Source organism: Phocoena phocoena, chromosome 18 (assembly GCF_963924675.1).
Source record: "Phocoena phocoena chromosome 18, mPhoPho1.1, whole genome shotgun sequence".
Lineage (NCBI taxonomy): Eukaryota > Metazoa > Chordata > Mammalia > Artiodactyla > Phocoenidae > Phocoena > Phocoena phocoena.
Window position 1 is genome coordinate 71,085,729 of NC_089236.1, and position 19,409 is coordinate 71,105,137.

General features: G+C 40.6%; 1 protein-coding gene across 2 annotated transcripts in view; it reads left to right on the forward strand.

The window, feature by feature from the left end:
* The first annotated feature begins 866 nt into the window (after window positions 1–866).
* The window catches only part of ITGBL1 (integrin subunit beta like 1), a 219,651-nt gene continuing 201,108 nt past the window's right edge, over window positions 867–19,409 (forward strand). The window contains exons 1-2 of one of the 2 annotated variants that reach the window (XM_065896049.1): window positions 867–1,197; window positions 2,116–2,333. In XM_065896049.1, coding sequence (XP_065752121.1) covers window positions 1,100–1,197; window positions 2,116–2,333 — 316 coding nt within the window. In that variant the 5' untranslated portion in view covers window positions 867–1,099. The remainder of the gene's footprint in view (window positions 1,198–2,115; window positions 2,334–19,409) is intronic. The other variant, XM_065896050.1, reaches the window with a different exon arrangement.

The window sequence follows — 19,409 nt, forward strand, 5'->3', positions numbered from 1 at the left end:
AAATGCCATTTTGATTAGATCAGATGCCTGGAGCTAAGCTAGAAGTAACTTTCAACCTTCCTTCCTTTTATATTTGTGATTTTGTTTTATGTCTGCTAGCCCAGTGGATTCCGAGAGCAGGGATCCTGTCTCCTTAATTCCCTATCTGGCCCAGAGCCTGGTACCTAACAGATGCTAAACCTGTGTTTGCCTAATGAGTAAACGAATGTGGTTATTGTCACAATTGGAGATAAAATATATGAAGTGACTGGCACACAGTATGTGCTTCATAAATGACACTGATGATTCTTCAGTGCCATTGACACAAATCACACATTTTATTTTCTCATACTTGATCCATGGCAGAGAATAGGGTGAACTTGGGACAACTACAGTTTGAACTGTCCAAGTTAAGAAAAAATGTGGTGTGATAAACTACTGGCCCAAACAACTAGAAGCATGATACCCTCTTTAAAGGATTAAGAAACGAGAGACCCATAATTTAAAACAAAGGATCAAAAGTCCAAAAAAGTGCTATCTATCAATTTTGCTTGCCCCTCACAACTCATACCTCAAAGAGTCAAACAGTGCATCTTTTTGAAAAGCATGTGGTGAAACTAATTCCCTCTGCAAGTGTTCTTGCTGACATCACCAACTTCCAGCTTCCCCTTCCCATCGCAGGGATTATTTTATCTGCCCCTTTCACATCAGCCAGCCCAAATATCCTCCTGTCAAATATTTCTGGGGCCTGCACTTGAAGAAAGAAACGATTTTCTCAAATCTGTGAACAGGAACTTTTTTTTCTTTTTTTTTATGGCAAAATAAACCATCTGCTTGTACAACTGTTTCTAATTACTTCCCTGCCTAGACTCTCCACTTGAGGGGTTTCGTACCAGCACCCCGCCCAGAGCAGTGCTGCTGCCTAAATCCTAGCAGGCAGCTCATCCACACCCTTGCAGCTCCGGGGAGAGCCCCGGACCTGCACGCCTGGGTGTCTGTGGGTCCTTCTGCCCGGCCATCTGCTGGTGGCACCTCTGCCCCCGTGAACCTCCCCGACCCCCGGCTCCGTGTGCGCCACCTTGCAGCAGCTCTGCTGGCCTCCGCAGCCGGGAAACTCAGCATGCGTCCCGCAGGCTTCGGGAACTTCTTGCTGCTGGCGTCCTCCCTTCTCTTTGCGGGGCTGTCAGCTGTTCCTCAAAGCTTCTCGCCATCCCTGAGGTAAGCCTGATTTGTTTTTCTTTCAGACAGACCTGCCCTGCTTTGTGTGGCAGGACTCAAGCTTCAGGACAGCTGCCCTAAGCCAAGAGCAGTTAGGAAGTTGGACACGGGATAAACTTTTCAACCTGTTCCTTTCCTTACATCTACACTGTGTATTGCTTTACCCTTGTCCTTTTGCTTTTCCTTTGGAAAAATACAATCATTAAATGAATATATAATTTCCTCCTATTTCAATACATATCAGGAGGATTATCTGCCATCCTATGTGTACCTGGGTGTACTCACCGCCTATAAGGCAGAGTTATTCCATGGGGTCTGTATTACATTCTGCATTACATTTTAAAAGAGAATTTGGGGCACATCACAATAACCAAACTTTTACATTTTACAAGTATAGTTCATAAGCATCGCTTATTGCAACTTGAAAATGCATTAGGCACTATGCTATCATAACATGTAAAGCTCTTTCTATATATTCATCTCTTATTTTTCATAAAATAACTGCCCCTGGCCACCAGCTAGCAATGGGACTTTTTAAAGAGAACTGAAAAGTCAGCCAAGGGTCATACTTTGGGTTAATTTGTATTTAAATATGCATGTAAGATTCAGTGGCAAAACGCCAAGAGGCAGGGTCGGATCACCTAGTCCACCTGGAAGACGGTCCTGTTCTCAGGTGGGCAGGTCACCACTTGGACATTTTGGGTCGTGGTCATTTCTTAAGGGATGGCCCGTGGGTGGTATCAGCTTGGTCCCCAGAGAAACGTGTGGTCCCAGAAACGTTGGTCCTATCCATGGGGTTGCACGTCTCCGTTTGGGATCTGGGTTCTGGGTGGACCCTGGGAGGCAACGTGGGCCCCAAGCAGAAGGGGCAGTGTCTGGGCTTGACCGTGGCCCTCCTGTGGTTTGTCGCCCCTGCAGAAGCGGCCCGGGCGCCGCGTGCCGGCTCTCCCGGGCCGAGTCGGAGCGCCGGTGCCGGGCGCCCGGGCAGCCCCCAGGGGGCGCTCTGTGCCACGGCCGCGGCCGGTGCGACTGCGGGATCTGCATCTGTCACGTGAGCGAGCCCGGCGTGTACTTCGGGCCCCTGTGCGAGTGCCATGAGTGGATGTGCGAGACCTACGACGGGAGCACCTGTGCAGGTAAGGGGGCGGCGCTGTCCTCTCCGCTTGGCCCACCGCGCCCGCCGGGGCGGGGACGCACGCGCACCCGGGGCGAGAGGGGTGGGGACGGCCCCTCCTACAGCCCTGGAAGTTATCGCCGCTGGGGAGGCCTTCCTTTTGCTCCCCAGTTCTGGGATCATGTCTCTTAACGCTTGTCTCCGCCCTGGGGTCCAAACTTCAGTGGAAATAATACGTGTAAGATTCATTCGCTTAATTATAAATCTCACTTAGCTTCTACTTTTAGTTCCGTATTACGGACCAAATCTCCCAACTGCCTCGTAAATGGAATTATTTCGCTGGGCTCTCCTACTCTAATCACGAATATTAATCATAATATTTGCAGACTGTAAGCCTGTATTTATTTTATTTTATTTTAATGGAAGTATAGTTGATTTACAATCTTGTGTTAGTTTCTGGCCTGTATTTTATTTTTACCAAGGAAACACAGGGGAATATTATTTCCCTAAATTCCAGCGGAGCAGACTGTGTCTTTGAACGTGGACTTGCCCTCTCATACTTAGCATATAGTTCACAAAGAGAAGCACATATCAGAAAACTGTATCCGAAAAACAAGCAGGGCCCTATTTTCTTGGAAGCAATGGCTTTTGTATTGTTTTAGCGGCTCCAATTTCTCGGCTGTGGTGCAACTTGGTATTTTGTAAGGGTGGAGTGAAAATACATTCATTTCCCTTGCACATTTTTAAGGAGTGATTTGGATTCTGATACTGGAAAGGGTCAAGCTGTTTCTTCATAGAGAATACTCCTAACCTCTAACCAGTGTCACATAACCGAGCTGTTTGCTTAGGGCCAAAGAACCTCAATCAGGTCATTGTGAATGATCCAGACACTCTGTCAGTAAAAGGACTACACAGTGCCTTCCCACCAGGGTTTGGCAAATATGTAGGAAAAAAAAAAAATCTACTTATTTTACCCACAGTGTAGCTGAGAATGAGAGTCCAACACTAACAGAGAGATCACGAATCAGTTTATAGCAAAATGTTTTTTTTTTCCTTGGCATCTGGGCCCAGAAGTGTGGGGTGGGGGGGATACTTAATATGCAGGCTGTTTGGCCATGAAAAAAAATATAGTCGTATGAGTAATTTGGAGGGGCACAGGTGCTTCTGAGTGTTTGTTTAGCCTTGAAGGCTGCGGCTCAATCCTTCAAACATATTGAATGCCACAACTTATTTTAGCTTTGTCACTCCCACAGGCTGCAGTGTTATTAAGGGCAGCCCTTTGGAATGAAAGCTAAGTATTGTCTAATATTTCATTCCAAATTCAACTGCTACCTGGCTTCTCCGGCTTTGATTGCCTCTGGCAAGGCCTCTTCAATATCATGAGTCTGAACACATTTTTCGGGCCTTTTGTATCGCCATTTCATTGGAAAAGTAAGAAGCAAGATGCAGTTTTTCAGCCGGTGAGCTAGTTTTGGTTGCCAGATAAAACTCCCCTTTTGAGGAAGCTGATCGGTTCCCTTTCTGTGAAACTAATGCTATGATATGTATACTTTTGTTTACCTCCCATGGGAAATGATTCATTGTTTCCTCCTACCATCTTTGTCACTACATTCCTTCCTCCTTGGTACAAAATGCGGCACTGAGTCATGCATGGTTTTGTTTGATAGTGTGTGCATTCCTGTAGAAGGTGAAATGTGTCTCTTTATTTAAGGCTGAATGAAATAACTGTGTTCGTTTTCCGTCCTCTTCTGACTGTTTCTCATTGACACCTACTCTCCAGGCCTGGTGCAGAATCTGCCCCTGCGAATGTGCTGGCTACATTTGCAAGGGCAGTGAGGACAGCGTTACACACAGCCTATCTGGCGGTCCTGCCAGCTTGCCTGCCTGTTCTGTGCTTCAAGTTTAGCTACTCAATTATGTCTTCAAGGAATAATTCCTATATTATAGCCAGCAAGATAGAAATGTAGCAGGTTGTCTTTTATGTTTTTATGTGCACCTGGGCCTATACCTCTATGATAAGCCCCTATAGGTGATTTCCAGAAATAGAGTAGCTTCCAGAGACTTCCCCCACCTCCGTGAAGAGAACAAAATCAGGCTCTGGGAGTGTCTCGTAGAGTGGTTAAGACTATGGGCTCTGGGGGAGATTTTCCAGGATTCAAATCCCACACTTAACAGCTGTATGAACTTGGGCAGTTACATAAACTTCCCGAGCCTTGATTTCTTCATCTGTAAAATGGGAATAATAAAGTACCTACCTTATGGGATTGTTGTGAGGTTTAACATATGCAAAAGACTTAGAAAAGTGTTTTGCACCAAGTGCTCAATACACATTAATATGCTTATATATGTCTACATAACACATTATTTTGTGATGCACAAAAGGTGAGCTGGGATGGATAGATGGATGGATAGAAAGATAGAGAGATTGATAGATACATAAGCTGGCTTTGTATTTGTTGGTCATTTGATGCAGTGAAAGCAATTTTGTTTTGTTAATGTAGTCTGTGCCTGTTATTGATCCAAAGCTCAAAAGGTCAAGTAAGGATAACTATTTTGGCCCAGCCTCAGAGCAGCTGTAGGAGATGCACCATGCCCTTTTAAAGTCAAGTCCATTGGGATCCTTACACTGTGAATCATAAGAGACATACTTAGTTTAGTTGTGCTGGTTGAGAGTGATGACCTTTACACTATCACAGGTGGTCTGTTTCTCCGAGTCTCCACTGGCTCCTGGCACATGAATCTTCCTTGGACTTCTGTAGCATAAAGGTCTGGCCCAGCGATTGTTCCTGTGGGTGTGATTATATAATGAGGAGTACACTCATTTTGGTTCTCATTTCTTTGAGGACAGTCAAATGTTTAGTTGCATAAAAACAAACTTTCAGTTAGTACTTCAAGGCATCCTGGACAACCCTCTGAATACCTGTGATTACCCTTAAATAAAATATAGGTTTCTTAAACATCTTTTAAAATCACTTTTGAAATATATCACTTAAAAGAGTTTCAGGGGCTTCCCTGGTGGTGCAGTGGTTGGGAGTCCGCCTGCCAATGCAGGGGACACGGGTTCGTGCTCCGGTCTGGGAAGATCCCACATGCTGTGGAGCGGCTAGGCCCGTGAGCCATGGCCGCTGAGCCTGTGCGTCTGGAGCCTGTGCTCCGCAATGGGAGAGGCCACAACGGTGAGAGGCCAGCGTACCGCAAAAAAAAAAAAAAAAAAAAAGAGTTTCAGTTTTAGGAACTTGGAAGAGCTAATTGAATCCAATTTAGCAAATACTATGAAGTGCTGTATGTTTGCTAGACTCTCTGTTTGCTGTTAAAGGTGCTATAAAAGATGACGAATATATTACAGCTTCCCACTGAGTGGGAAGGTTCAGAGAAATACCAAATGCCTATAAAGCAATGCAGACTATGAGTTTCTACAAATTTCTATGAGGGTTCCATTAAGGTAGGAATTAAATATTGTGGTTAAAAGTTCTCTAGAAAAAGGTAGCATTAGACATACATCTTTAGGTATAAGGACGTTTTTAATCCAAGAGGTAGACTTTTGGAATTCTGAGTGAAGAAAAATTCAAGGAATGGTTTAGAGGCAGAAATGCACGTGGGTGTGTTTGGAGAAGAGTGAGGGGTTCTGGGTTTGGCTTTGCTGGATCTTAGGGCTGTGGGGAAAGTGGTAGAAGATATATTGAGAGTTACAGTTGGACATGTGGTAGAGAGCTTTGGACGTGAATGTGAAGCTTGTGCTCAGGTAAGTAGCGTATAGGAGCCATGAAGCAGTTTGAACATGGGAGGGACAGATGATTAATGCTTTGATTCTTGAAAAGTAATATGGTGTCTGGGGGCCCAGCAGGTTGGGGTAGACACTTGATGGGGAGGAACTCAGGTTAGATGCTATTTAAATTATAGTCCTGGGAGAGAGAATAAGAATAGAATTATGAGGCATTTTAAAGACTTTTGGAAGGTAGAATCAGCATGCTTTAGTACCCAAGGATGAGTATGATGGTGTCAGTGAGCAGGCCTGTGGCAGAAGTGAGAAGAACCAGATAACTCCTAATCAATGGTGAAAAGTCCCTATTAAATTAAAAACACTTATTTTTATCTGGAATTGCTGTAAAATGAAGAATTATTCCTAGAAGAATGAGTCTGGACTTTATGGTACTTCTGGGGTTGGATAGGAATCTTGTCTGAATGTTAACTTGGGTTGACTTGTTTCTGTCAGTCACCCTGAGAGTCATTTGATTTTTCTGAAACTTTGTTTCTTTTTCTGGAATGTCTTTATGGAGGTAAAGAACTTTACATTCTGCATGGTATTATTCAGAAGAATTTTTAATGTTTATGTATAAATATATTTAATATAATTTATGCATTTATACATTTGTTCAGATTATAAAGATCCTTGTAGGCATTGATTTATATATGTAAACACACATGGTATGAAAATAATTAAGATATGTGGAAATGCATGTAATATGCAAATATTAGTAACTTTTTTCTTGCAGATATTTCTGACTTCTACACTGTTAAATAAATAGTATAAGAATTGTATATAATTACTCGTGAGAACTGGACTTTCTGGCTCTTTATAGTCTTTCCTAGGACTGTTTGACCTGCTTTTTCATCACAGTTGCATTTTTCTTAGATTGTTGAATAATTGTCTCCAAGACTATTTTGTGGAATCACCCTTTGGTTTTTCCTTTCTTTGTCAGCTTCCATTTTTCACCTTCTCTTCCTTCCTTCATACCTTGTCCTGTCCTACTTGCCCGTTCCTTTACCTCTGCCTGGGCCCCCTGGTATTTACCACCCTTTACTCCTTTTCAGTATGCCCTCTGCCCCTTCACTGAGCACCAAGCACATAAGAGCATTCACTGCTCTTTAGCGCCCTCTCCAGTAAACGAGTGTGTTGAACAGACAGGCTCCAGTTTCTTGGTTGCCTCTTTGCTTGTGTTTTCATCCTGGCCTTCACATGTCTTGAGGTTTTGGAGAACACATTCAAGGAGCCCGCACCACCAGCTTCCCCATGTCATGCAAGCTTCTTTTCTGAGCTCTAGCCTCTTAGGTTCATCCATTTTGGATAAATGCATCTTGTCTTACCCCAAGGGACACATAAAAATTAAAGGTTTTCATTCTCAAAGAAAGTGCCAGACCTGCACCTGACTTTCTCTCAACTGTCTGGCTTTATTTGGACTGCACTCTGCAGCTCTCCTGTAGACACCGAAATACCTTGGCCTTGGACCAGATCATCTGCACACCTTGATAATCCAGAAGAGCGTATTTATAACATCATAGTGTTGAGATCAAATAGTGTCAATGTGACAAGTTCAGCAGTTATCTTTTAAGTAAAATTTCACCAGAAGGAGAATGGAACATATGGGAACAAATTTATGTGTGATACAGATTTTAAATTTGTAGAGCGTAAACCGCCACTGTAGGGTGCTCAAAGACTTTCAGCATGTTTTGAGACATGATGCTAAAGCTGCCGTCCCGTGCTTCTTGGTATCAGAACCCACCCCCCCCCGCCAAAAGCTGCCCAGCTCCCTGGGCCTCAGACACAGAGTTTTAAGTCTGATCTAGTCTCTCATGATGCTCAGGGCCTGGAGGTGGAGGACCATTGCCATAGGAGCAGAGATCCCTGATTTGGTCCTTTGACGAATTCCCTGTCTGAGGAGTTCCAACGTGAGACCAAACATTTTCCTAAGTTCCATATCCTGCCTGCCATCGTGTTAGTTTTCTGTCACTGCTGTAACATTGCCACTCATCTTTTGACTTCAACAAAACAAATGTATTTTCTTATACTTTTCTATAAGAAAAGTCCGACTTGGGTCTCCCAGGGCTTAAGGTGCTGGCAAGCTCTGTTCCTTTCTGGAGACTCTTGGAGAGAATTCATTTCCTGGTCATTCGACATTAAGAGAATTTAGTTTCATGAGGTTGTAGGACCAAGGTCCCTGTTTCCTTGCTGGCTGTCAACTTAGAGTGTCCCTTATCTCCCAAAAGCCTCTCTTGGGTCCTTGCATACCCATCTGCATCTCAGAAGGAACAGCAGGTGTCAGATCCTTCTCATGATGCCGCCCTCTAAGCGTCTTGCATTGGCACATCCCTCTTTCACCACAGCCTAGAAAAGTGCTTCACTTTTTTTTTTTTTAACATCTTTATTGGAGTATAATTGCTTCACAATGGTGTGTTAGTTTTAACTGTATAACAAAGTGACTCAGCTATACGTATACATATATCTCCATATCCCCTTCCTCCCTATTCCACCCCTCTAGGTGGTCACAAAGCACCGAGCTGATCTCCCTGCTCTATGCGGCTGCTTCCCACTAGCTATCTATTTTACATTTGGTAGTATATATAAGTCCATGCCACTATCTTACTTTGCCCCAGCTTATCATTCCCCCTCCCCATGTCCTCATGTCCATTCTCTACATCTGAGTCTTTATTCCTGTCCTGCCACTAGGGTCTTCAGAACCCTTTTTTTTTAGATTCCATATATATATGTTAGCATACGGTATTTGCTTTTCTCTTTCTGACTTACCTTACTCTGTATGACAGACTCTAGGTCCATCCACCTCACTAAAAATAACTCAATTTCGTTTCTTTTTATGGCTGAGTAATATTCCATTGTATATATGTGCCACATCTTTACCCATTCATCTCTCGATGTACACTTAGGTTGCTTCTATGTCCTGGCTATTGTAAACAGAACTGAAATGAACATTGTGGTACATGACTCTTTTTGAATTATGGTTTTCTCAGGGTATATGCTCAGTAGTGGGATTGCTGGGTTGTATGGTAGTTCTATTTTTGGTTTTTTAAGGAACCTCCATACTGTTCTCCATAGTGGCTGTATCAATTTACATTCCCACCAACAGTGGAATAGGGTTCCCTTTTCTCCACACCCTCTCCAGCATTGATTGTTTGTAGATTTTTTGATGATGGCCATTCTGACCAGTGTGAGGGGATATCTCGTTGTAGTTTTGATTTGCATTTCTCTAATGATTACTTATGTTGGGCATCCTTTCATGTGTTTGTTGGCAATCTGTATATCTTCTTTGGAGAAATGTCTATTTAGGTCTTCTGCCCATTTTTGGATTGGGTTGTTTGTTTTTTTGATATTGAGCTGCATGAGCTGCTTGCATATTTTGGAAGTTAATCCTTTGTCAGTTGCTTCATTTACAAACATTTTCTCCCATTCTGAGGGTTGTCTTTTTGTCTGGTTTATGGTTTCCCTTGCTGTGCAAAAGCTTTGAAGTTTCATTAGGTTCCATTTGTTTATTTTTGTTTTTATTTCCATTTCTCTAGGAGGTGGGTCAAAAAGGAGCTTGCTGTCTCTTATGTCATAGAGTGCTCTGCCTATGTTTTCCTCTAGGAGTTTGATAGTGTCTGGCCTTACATTTAATTCTTTAATTCATTTGGAGTTTATTTTTGTGTATAGTGTTAGGGAGTGTTCTAATTTCATTCTTTTACATGTAGCTGTCCAGTTTTCCCAGCACCATGTATTGAAGAGGCTGTCTCCATTTTATATTCTTGCCTCCTTTATCAAAGGTAAGGTGACCACATGAGTATGGGTTTATCTCTGGGCTTTCTATCCTGTTCCATTGATCTATGTTTCTGTTTTTGTGCCAGTACCATCCTGTCTTGATGACTGTAGCTTTGTAGTATAGTCTGAAGTCCAGGAGCCTGATTCCTTCCACTCTGTTTTTCTTTCTCAAGATTGCTTTGGCTATTCGGGATCTTTTGTGTTTGCATACAAATTGTGAAATTTTTGTTCTAGTTCTATGAAAAATGCCATTGGTAGATTGATAGGGATTACATTGAATCTGTAGATCACTTTGGGTAGTATAGTCTTTTTCACAATGTGGATTCTTCCCATCCAAGAACATGGTATATCTCTCCATCTGTTTGTATCATATTTAATTTCTTTTATCAGTGTCTTATAGTTTTCTGCATACAGGTCTTTTGTCTCCTTACATAGGTTTATTCCTAGGTATTTTATTCCTTTTGTTGTAATGGTAAATAGGAGTGTGTCCTTAATTTTTCTTTCAGATTTGTCATCATCAGTGTATAGGAATGCAAGAGATCTCTGTGCATTAATTTTGTATCCTGCTACTTTAGCAAATTCATTGATTAGCTTTAGTAGTTTTCTGGTAGCATCTTTAGGATTCTCTATGTATACTATCATGTCATCTGCAAACAGTGACAGTTTTGCTTCTTCTTCTCCAATTTGGATTCCTTATATTTCTTTTTGTTTGCTGATTGCTGGATAAAACTTCCAAAACTCTGTTGAATAACAGCAGTGAGAGTGGGCAACTTTGTCTTCTTCCTGATCTTAGTGAAAATGCTTTCACATTGTCACCATTGAGAACGATGTTGGCTATGGGTTTGTCATATATGGCCTTTATTATGTTGAGGTGCGTTCCCTCTATGCTTACTTTCTGGAGGGTTTTTATCATACATGGGTGTTGAATTTTGTCAAAATCTTTTTCTGCATCTATTGAGATGATCATGTGGTTTTTCTCCTTCAATTTGTTAATATGGTGTATCACATTGATTGATTTGTGCATGTTGAAGAATCCTTGCATTCTTGGAATAAACCTCACTTGATCATGGTGTATGATCCTTTTAATGTGCTCTTGGATTCTGTTTGCTACTATTTTGTTGAGGATTTTGGCATCTATGTTCATTGGTGATATTGGCCTGTAGTTTTCTTTTTTTGTGGCATCTTTGTCTGCTTTTGGTATCGGGGTGATGGTGGCCTCATAGAATGAGTTTGGGAGTGTTCCTCCTTCTGCTATATTTTGGAAGAGATTGAGAAGGATAGGTGTTAACTCTTCTCTAAGTGTTTGACAGAATTCACCTGTGAAGCCATCTGGTCCTGGGCTTTTGTTTGTTGGAAGATTTTTAATCCCACTGTCAATTTCAGTGCTTGTGATTGGACTGTTTATATTTTCTGTTTCTTCCTGGTTCAGTCTCAGAAGGTTGTGCTTTGCTAAGAATTTGTCCATTTCTTCCAGGTTGTCCATCTTATTGGCATATAGTTGCTTGTAGTAATCTCTCATCGTCCTTTGTATTTCTGCAGTGTCAGTTGTTACTTCTCCTTTTTCATTTCTAGTTCTATTGATTTGAGTCTTCTACCTTTTTTTCTTGATGAGTCTGGCTAGTGGTTTATCAATGTTGTTTATCTTCTCAAAGAAACAGCTTTTAGTTTTATTGATCTTAGCTATTGTTTTCTTCATTTCTTTTTCATTTATTTCTGATCTGATCTTTATGATTTCTTCCCTTCTGCTAACTTAGGGTTTTTTTGGTTCTTCTTTCTCTAATTGCTTTAGGTGTAAGGTTAGGTTGTTTATTTGAGATGTTTCTTGTTTCTTGAGGTAGGATTGTATTTCTATAAACTTCCCTCTTAGAACTGCTTTTGCTGCATCCCGTAGGTTTTGGGTCATTGTGTTTTCATTGTTATTTGTTTCTAGGTATTTTTTTTTCCTTTTTGATTTTTTCAGTGATCTCTTGGTTATTTAGTAGTGTATTGTTTAGCCTCCATGTGTTTGTATTTTCTACAGATTTTTTCCTGTAATTGATATTTAGTCTCATAGTGTTGTGGTCAGAAAAGATACTTGATACGATTTCAATTTTCTTAAATTTACCAAGGCTTGAGTTGTGACCCAAGGTATGATCTATCCTGGAGAATGTTCCTTGAGCACTTGAGAAGAAAGTGTATTCTGTTGTTTTTGGATGAAATGTCCTATAAATATCAATTAAGTCCATCTTGTTTAATGTATCATTTAGAGCTTGTGTTTCCTTATTTATTTTCATTGTGGATGATCTGTCCATTGTTGAAAGTGGGGTGTTAAAGTCCCCTCCTATGATTGTGTTACTGTCGATTTCCCCTTTTATGGCTGTTAACATTTGCCTTATGTATTGAGGTGCCTGTATGTTGGGTGCAGAAATATTTACAATTGTTATATCTTCTTCTTGGATCAATCCCTTGATCATTATGTAGTGTCCTTCTTTGTCTCTTGTAATAGTCTTTATTTTAAAGTCTATTTTGTCTGATATGAGAATTGTTACTCCATCTTTCTTTTGATTTCCATTTGCATGGAATATCTTTTTCCATCCCCTCACTTTCAGTCTGTATGTGTCTCTAGGTCTGAAGTGGGTCTCTTGTAAACGGCGTATATACAGGTCTTGTTTTTTTATCCATTCAGCCAGTCTATGTTTTGGTTGTAGCATTTAATCCATTTATCTGAATTGTTTTGGGTTTGTTATTGTAGGTCTTTTCCTTCTCTTGTGTTTCCTGCCTAGAGGAGTTCCTTTAGCATTTGTTGTAAAGCTGGTTGGGTGGTGCTGACTTCTCTTAGCTTTTGCTTGTCTGTAAAGTTTTTAATTTCTCTGAATTGAATCTGAGTTGAATCTGAATGAGATCCTTGCTGGGTAGAGTAATCTTGGTTGTAGATTTTTCCCTTTCATCACTTTAAATATGTCTGCCACACCCTTCTGGCTTGTAGAGTTTCCGCTGAAAGATCAGTTGTTAACCTTATGGGGATTCCATTGTATGTTATTTGTTGCTTTTCCCTTGCTGCTTTTATTATTTTTTCTTTGTATTTAATTTTTGGTAGTTTAATTAATATGCGTCTTGGTGTCTTTCTCCTTGGATTTATCCTGTATGGGACTCTCTGCTCTTCCTGGACTTGATTGACTATTGCCTTTACCATATTAGGGAAGTTTTCAACTATAATCTCTTCAAATATTTTCTCAGTCACTTTCCTTTTCTCTTCTTCTTCTGGGACCCCTATAATTCCAATGTTGGTGCATTTAATGTTGTCCCAGAGGTCTCTGAGACTGTCCTCTATTTTTTTCATTCTTTATTCTGCTCTGCAGTTGTTATTTCCACTTTTTATCTTCCAGGTCAGTTATCTGTCCTTCTGCCTCAGTTATTCTGCTATTGATTCCTTCTAGAGAATTTTTAGTTTCATTTATGGTGTTGCTCATCATTTGTTCATCATTTATTGTGCTGCTCTTTAGTTCTTCTAGGTCCTTGTTAAATATTTCTTGTATTATCTCCATTCTATTTCCAAGATTTTGGATCATCTTTACTATCATTACTCTGAATTCTTTTTCAGGTATACTACCTATTTTCTCTCATTTGTTTGGTCTGGTGGGTTTTTTCTTTGCTCCTTCATCTGCTGTGTATTTCTCTGACTTCTCATTTTGCTTAATTTACTGTGTTTGGTCTCCTTTTCGCAGGCCGCATGTTCGTAGTTCCCATTGTTTTTGGTGTCTGACCCCAGTAAGTAAAGTTGGTTCAGTGGCTTGTGTAGGCTTCCTGGTGGAGGGGGCTGGTTCCTGTGCTCTGGTGGATGAGGCTGGATCTTGTTTTTCTGGTGGGCAGGACTGCATCCAGTGGTGTGTTTTGGGGGTGTCTGTGAACTTACTATGATTTTAGTCAGCCTCTCTGCTAATGGGTGGGGTTGTGTTCCTGTCTTGCTAGTTGTTTGGCATGGGGTGTCCAGCACTGGAGCTTGCTGGTCGTTGAGTGGAGCTGGGTCTTAGTGTTGAGACGGAGACCTCTGGGAGAGCTCTCACTGATTGATATTACGTGGGGCTGGGAGGTCTCTGGTGGACCAATGTCCTGAACTCAGCTTTCCCACCTCAGAGACTCAGGCCCGACACCTGGCTGGAGCACCAAGACCCTGTCAGCCGCATGGCTCAGAAGAAAAGGGAGAAAAAAAAGAAAGAAAGAAAAATAAATAAATAAAATAAAGTTATTAAAATAAAAAAAATTAAAATAAAACAATTAAAAAGTAATAAAAAAAGAAAGAAGAGAGCAACCAAATCAATAAACAAATCCACCAATGATAGCAAGTGCTTAAAAAGTATACGAAAAAGAAAAAAGAACAGGCAGAACCCTTAGAGAAACGGTGAAAGCAAACCTATACAGACAGAATCACATGAAGAAGCATACACGTACGCACTCACAAAAAGAGAAAAAGAAAAAGATATATATATATTTATATATAACAAGAAAAAGGAAGAGAGCAACCAAATCAATATACAAATCTACGAATGATAATAAGCTCTAAATACTAAACTAAGATATACAGAAAACCAGAAACAAATTAGATGCAGAAAGCAAACTCCAAGTCTACAGTTGCTCCCAAAGCCCACTGCCTCAATTTTGGGATGGTTCGTTGTCTATTCAGGTATTTCACAGGTGCAGGGTACATCAAGTTAACTGTGGAGATTTATCCGCTACTCCTGAGGCTGCACGAGAGATTTCCCTTTCTCTTCTTTGTTTGCACAGCTCCTGGGGTTCAGCTTTGGATTTGGACCCGCCTCTGCATGTAGGTCACCTGAGGATGTCTGTTCCCTGCCCAGACAGGATGGGGTTAAAGTAAAGTGTTTCACTTTTCAGGAGGCTTGTGATTAGATTGGATCCAACCAGATATCCAGTATAATCTTCCCATCTCAAGATCTGTGATCTTAATTGCATTGGCAAAGTCCCTTTGGCCATGTAAGGTAACATACTTACATATTTATAGGAACAAGGATGTGAACATCTTTTGGGCCCTTCTTTTTCCTACCATAGCCATCCTTCTATAAAGCCCAAGAGGAAGGCCATGATGTGTGTACATGAGGGAGAGAGATTCCAAGGCCATTAATACCTGGCTGTTCTTATGCTCCATCCAGGCTATGCAAGTACTGTCTTTTCCATCTTTCAGAGCTTATCTACAGGATCTAATGTTCCTAGATCCAGACTTTTCCACACCAGTGATGATAAGGAATACCAGGTTTTGGGTCCAGAACATGAAGAGTGACTTAGAACCTCAACCACTGCTGAGGTTCAATGCCTGACATTATCACTTGCCAGTTGTGGAGCTATGGGCGAGTTACTCAAATGCTTTTAATGTCTGTTTCCTTACCTGTGAAATGGGGACAATAATAGTATCAAACGGGGATAATAATCATGCCAAGCACATATGAGTGATGAGTAGGTCACTCGAGTTATTATGCTTACTTTTGTCAGATGCCCCTGTTCTACTCTATTGTGATACTTGGTCCTAAGATATTTACTCTCCAAAAGTGATTTTCCTTCCATGTCATATCTTCTTCTGGGTCTCAATCTATGTTTCACATTTCCTCCTTTGACTGTCAGTGAGTGTTTGGAACTATCTCACCTCAGACAACAGGCCTGCTCCATAGTGTCAAGTCTGGGTGAGCTTTCGGCCCTGGCCAGATTGAGGAGACCAAGACTCACTGGGTCATGTTCCAACTCAGTGGACTTCTAGGTGTCTGACCCTCATTTCTGTCTTTATCTCAGAAGCTAACTTTTGTGTTCCTGTCCCTGAAAACTTCACCCCAATTTTCACCATCATAATTGACTTGGATGGAAGTTTCCGGAGTCCTCCCCTCAATACTGTGTGATTAGTCTGTGAATCTGGAATTTTCAGTCTTTTTCTTTACTGGAAACCCCAAGATTTCTGCAAATTTGCAAGGCTTACACTCAGTGTGTTTCTGCTTCTGTCTCTTACTTCCACTGAGATGTTTGTATTTCCAGGCTGTTCCTTAATCTCCTCCAAAGTCTTGATCTCAAATAGGTTGATCCCAGAGCCCACTCGTTCCGCTTACAAAAATGGGAAAAGCAATACAATACAAACCAAAATCAAAATAACTCACTTTCACAGAGTTTTTGAGTGCAGCTGACCCTTGAACGATGCATGGGTTGCTGACTGCCACACAATCGAAAATCTGAATATAACAGTCGGCCCTCCATAGCTGCCGTTCTGTATCTGCAGGTTCAAGCAACCATGGATCCTGGAGTGCTGTGGTACACGTTTATTGTAAAACATCCACGTTATAAGTGGACCTGTGCAGTTCAAACCTGTGTAGTTCAGGGTCAGCTGTATTTAATGAACATTACTAAATGTTCTAGAGACATTGGGGTGGGGTTGTTTAATCACAGGAATGTAAACACCTTAAGACTGAATAGTAATCATTCTAGTTCTTAAAACCCCCAGGATCCCAGTTGTGTGCCTCTGTCATCCCTCCCCTCTTCAGACTCCTGTTTCTTTCACTACTCATAATTTTTATTTCATTTCCAAACTCTGCTCATTTGGGGCAAGGAGTTTAGCTATTATTTTTATCATCTTGTCTCTTGCTCCTCCACGGTCTTTGAAGTCTTGGTCTCTATCCTGAGAGTTGATGTCCTCAGGTATTAATGTTATATGTACATTTACTTTTTTTCACATCTTGCTTTATAATGTATGTGTATTTATAAATAACATAAATAATATAAATAACAAGGCCTGAGATGGTTCTCTTTGTACATCTATATTCTGATTGCCCATACAAGCATATATATGTGTGTATGAATACGTATTTGCTACCTTAATTTTATACGCACATGTCATATACATGTGAATACATAAGTATGTCTTCAAACATGTTTACATATGTATGTGTTGATATCACATATATGTGAATATATAAATATGTGCACAATCACATTCACATGTGTGTGTTTATGAATGTGTGTGCATCTAAATGTTACACACAGAGACACACACACATAACCCATCTTCCTGGGGGACTGCTACCTGCAGTGGGGGGAGACATTCCATTTTCAAATCTTTGTAATGCTAGTACTCCTGATAGAAAAGGCACCTTGGGATTGTTATCACATGTGTAAACCTGCTACAAATCAGTATCTTATTGGGGAATTCTTTTGGTGACTGCCTCTTCAATACATTTCATGAAGACAATGAGAAATTATTTGGTTGGCTCCTAATTTGATTGTCTTTTTCACTATTCTGTCAATTAAATGTTATTAGGCTGCTGAAGTCACATTTGAATTACAATTAATACTTGGTAAAGTTCTCTCTTTTTTTTTTTTTTTGGTACGCGGGCCTCTCACTGCCGTGGCCTCTCCCACCGTGGAGCACAGGCTCCGGACGCGCAGACCCAGCGGCCATGGCTCACGGGCCCAGCCGCTCTGCGGCATGTAGGATCTTCCCGGAACGGGGCACGAACCTGCATCCCCCGCATCGGCAGGCGGACTCCCAACCACTGCGCCACCAGGGAAGCCCTAAAGTTCTCTTTTTCTAACACTAAAACTTTGTTCAAAGACGGGAAAGATTAAAACATCTTCCTTTCCTATTTTTTATGAATAATAGTACTACTCTTGTCACTAACATATTTTTATCCTACGTACATTTTATGGAGAGTTTGGAAACTCCTCAAAGCCCCCTGTTACATGCTAAAGCCTTGAGTCTAGGTTTGGATGCAAAAACCACTCAGGATTTTTTTATAGCTGGCGGTCTGAAAAATATAAACCAAATTGTAAATTTTCTATATTCTCAAGGCAATAGTATCTTCTTGTATGGTTTTGCATATAACAATAAATTCTACTATTAGAGAAATTTTATTCTCTGGTGAGTTCATCTGAATTTTCTAATCATACCTCCACAGGGAGAAAAAAGGAAATAAGTACAATGATGAGATAAACCAGCTTTATATTTCTCTGGATTTAAGATCCTCTAACTTAAGAAGCAGATTGCATTAATGGGAAGACAGCTGGATTAGAAGACAGAAGACACAGGGGGAGGTGTTGTGGGAACCAGAAGGGGGCTAACTTGTAGGAGGAATTTGTTTTGCCTTTCCACCTTTCTTCCTGCCTAGATTGCACCTGCTGTTCCAGCAGCCCCCCCTTTTTAAAATTGAAGTAGAGTTGATTTACAATGTTGTGTTAGTTTCAGGTGTACAGCATGGTGATTTTCAGATATATATATATATGTGTGTGTGTGTGTGTGTGTGTGTGTATGTGTGTATATATCTCCTTTTTTTCATTCTTTTCCATTATAGGTTATTATAAGTTATTGAATATAGTTCCCTGTGCTATACAGTAGGTCCTTGTTGTTTACTTTCTATATGGTAGTCTGTATCTGTTAATCCTATACTCCTGTTTTATCACTCCCCATCCCCTTCCACTTTGATAACCATAAGTTTGTTTTCTATGTCTGTGGGTCTATTTCTGTCTTATAAATAAATTTGTATTATTTTTAGATTCCATGTATAAGTGATGTATAATATTTCTCTGACTTACTTCACTCAGTATGATAATCTCTAGGTCCATCCATGTTGTTGTGAATGGGATTATTTCATTCTTTCTTATTATGGCTGAGTAATATTCCATTGTATATATGTACCACATCTTCTTCATCCATTCCTCTGCTGGTGGACACTTAGGTTGCTTCCACATCTTGGCTTTTGTAACTAGTACTCCAGCAGCGCATTTGAATCAAGGGATGAGTATATGGCCACCTATGAGGATAGCTTAGCCACAAGACAGGAATCTGGATTTTTTTGAGACTGTGGAGCCTGCCACGCCTGTACTGGACTGCCTACCTCTGGATTACTGTTGCACATGAAAATAATAAACTTTTATCTCTTTAAGCCCCTGTCATTTTGGGGTTTTCTGTCATCGGCAGCTAAATATAACCCTGTCTGAAACAATGGTTTTGTTTTAAAAGTTCAAGTCTATTAAAGTAGGGCGAATAGCATATGTACAGTGGTTGAGAGCTTGAACTCATGAGACCAGTAGGGCTGGATTTCATACCTGTTTACCTGCTCCGTGGAGTTCAACAGTTTTGGTAAACTCTGCAAGGCTCAGTTTGCTCCTCTCTAAGGTGGGCTCTGATTAACACTCTGGGGAAGGTTATTGTAAAGTTTAAGTGAGAAAACACACATGAAGCAGCTAATGGAATCACTGATGTTTAATGATCACTCTAAATGGTAGCTATTATTACTGTTGTGATTAAACCTGGCATCTCTAAGGGGATTATTTTAAGGCAAAAGGGAATACGTCTTTGCTTTTAAATGTATTTACTAGTAACTAAGTGACCAGTTATGGACATATATTCCCTGTACCTGTTTACATGGTCAACATATACTACTTTTTTGCCTCGAAGTATTTATGAGGTTATTATTTCCATGAGAAGACATAATTTTTAAATGTCTGGTTACCAGAATATAACTTACCAGAGAGAATACAAAAATTGTTTATGTATTTAAATATTTAAAAATTTTCAATTGATTTATCTGTATATTAAAATTA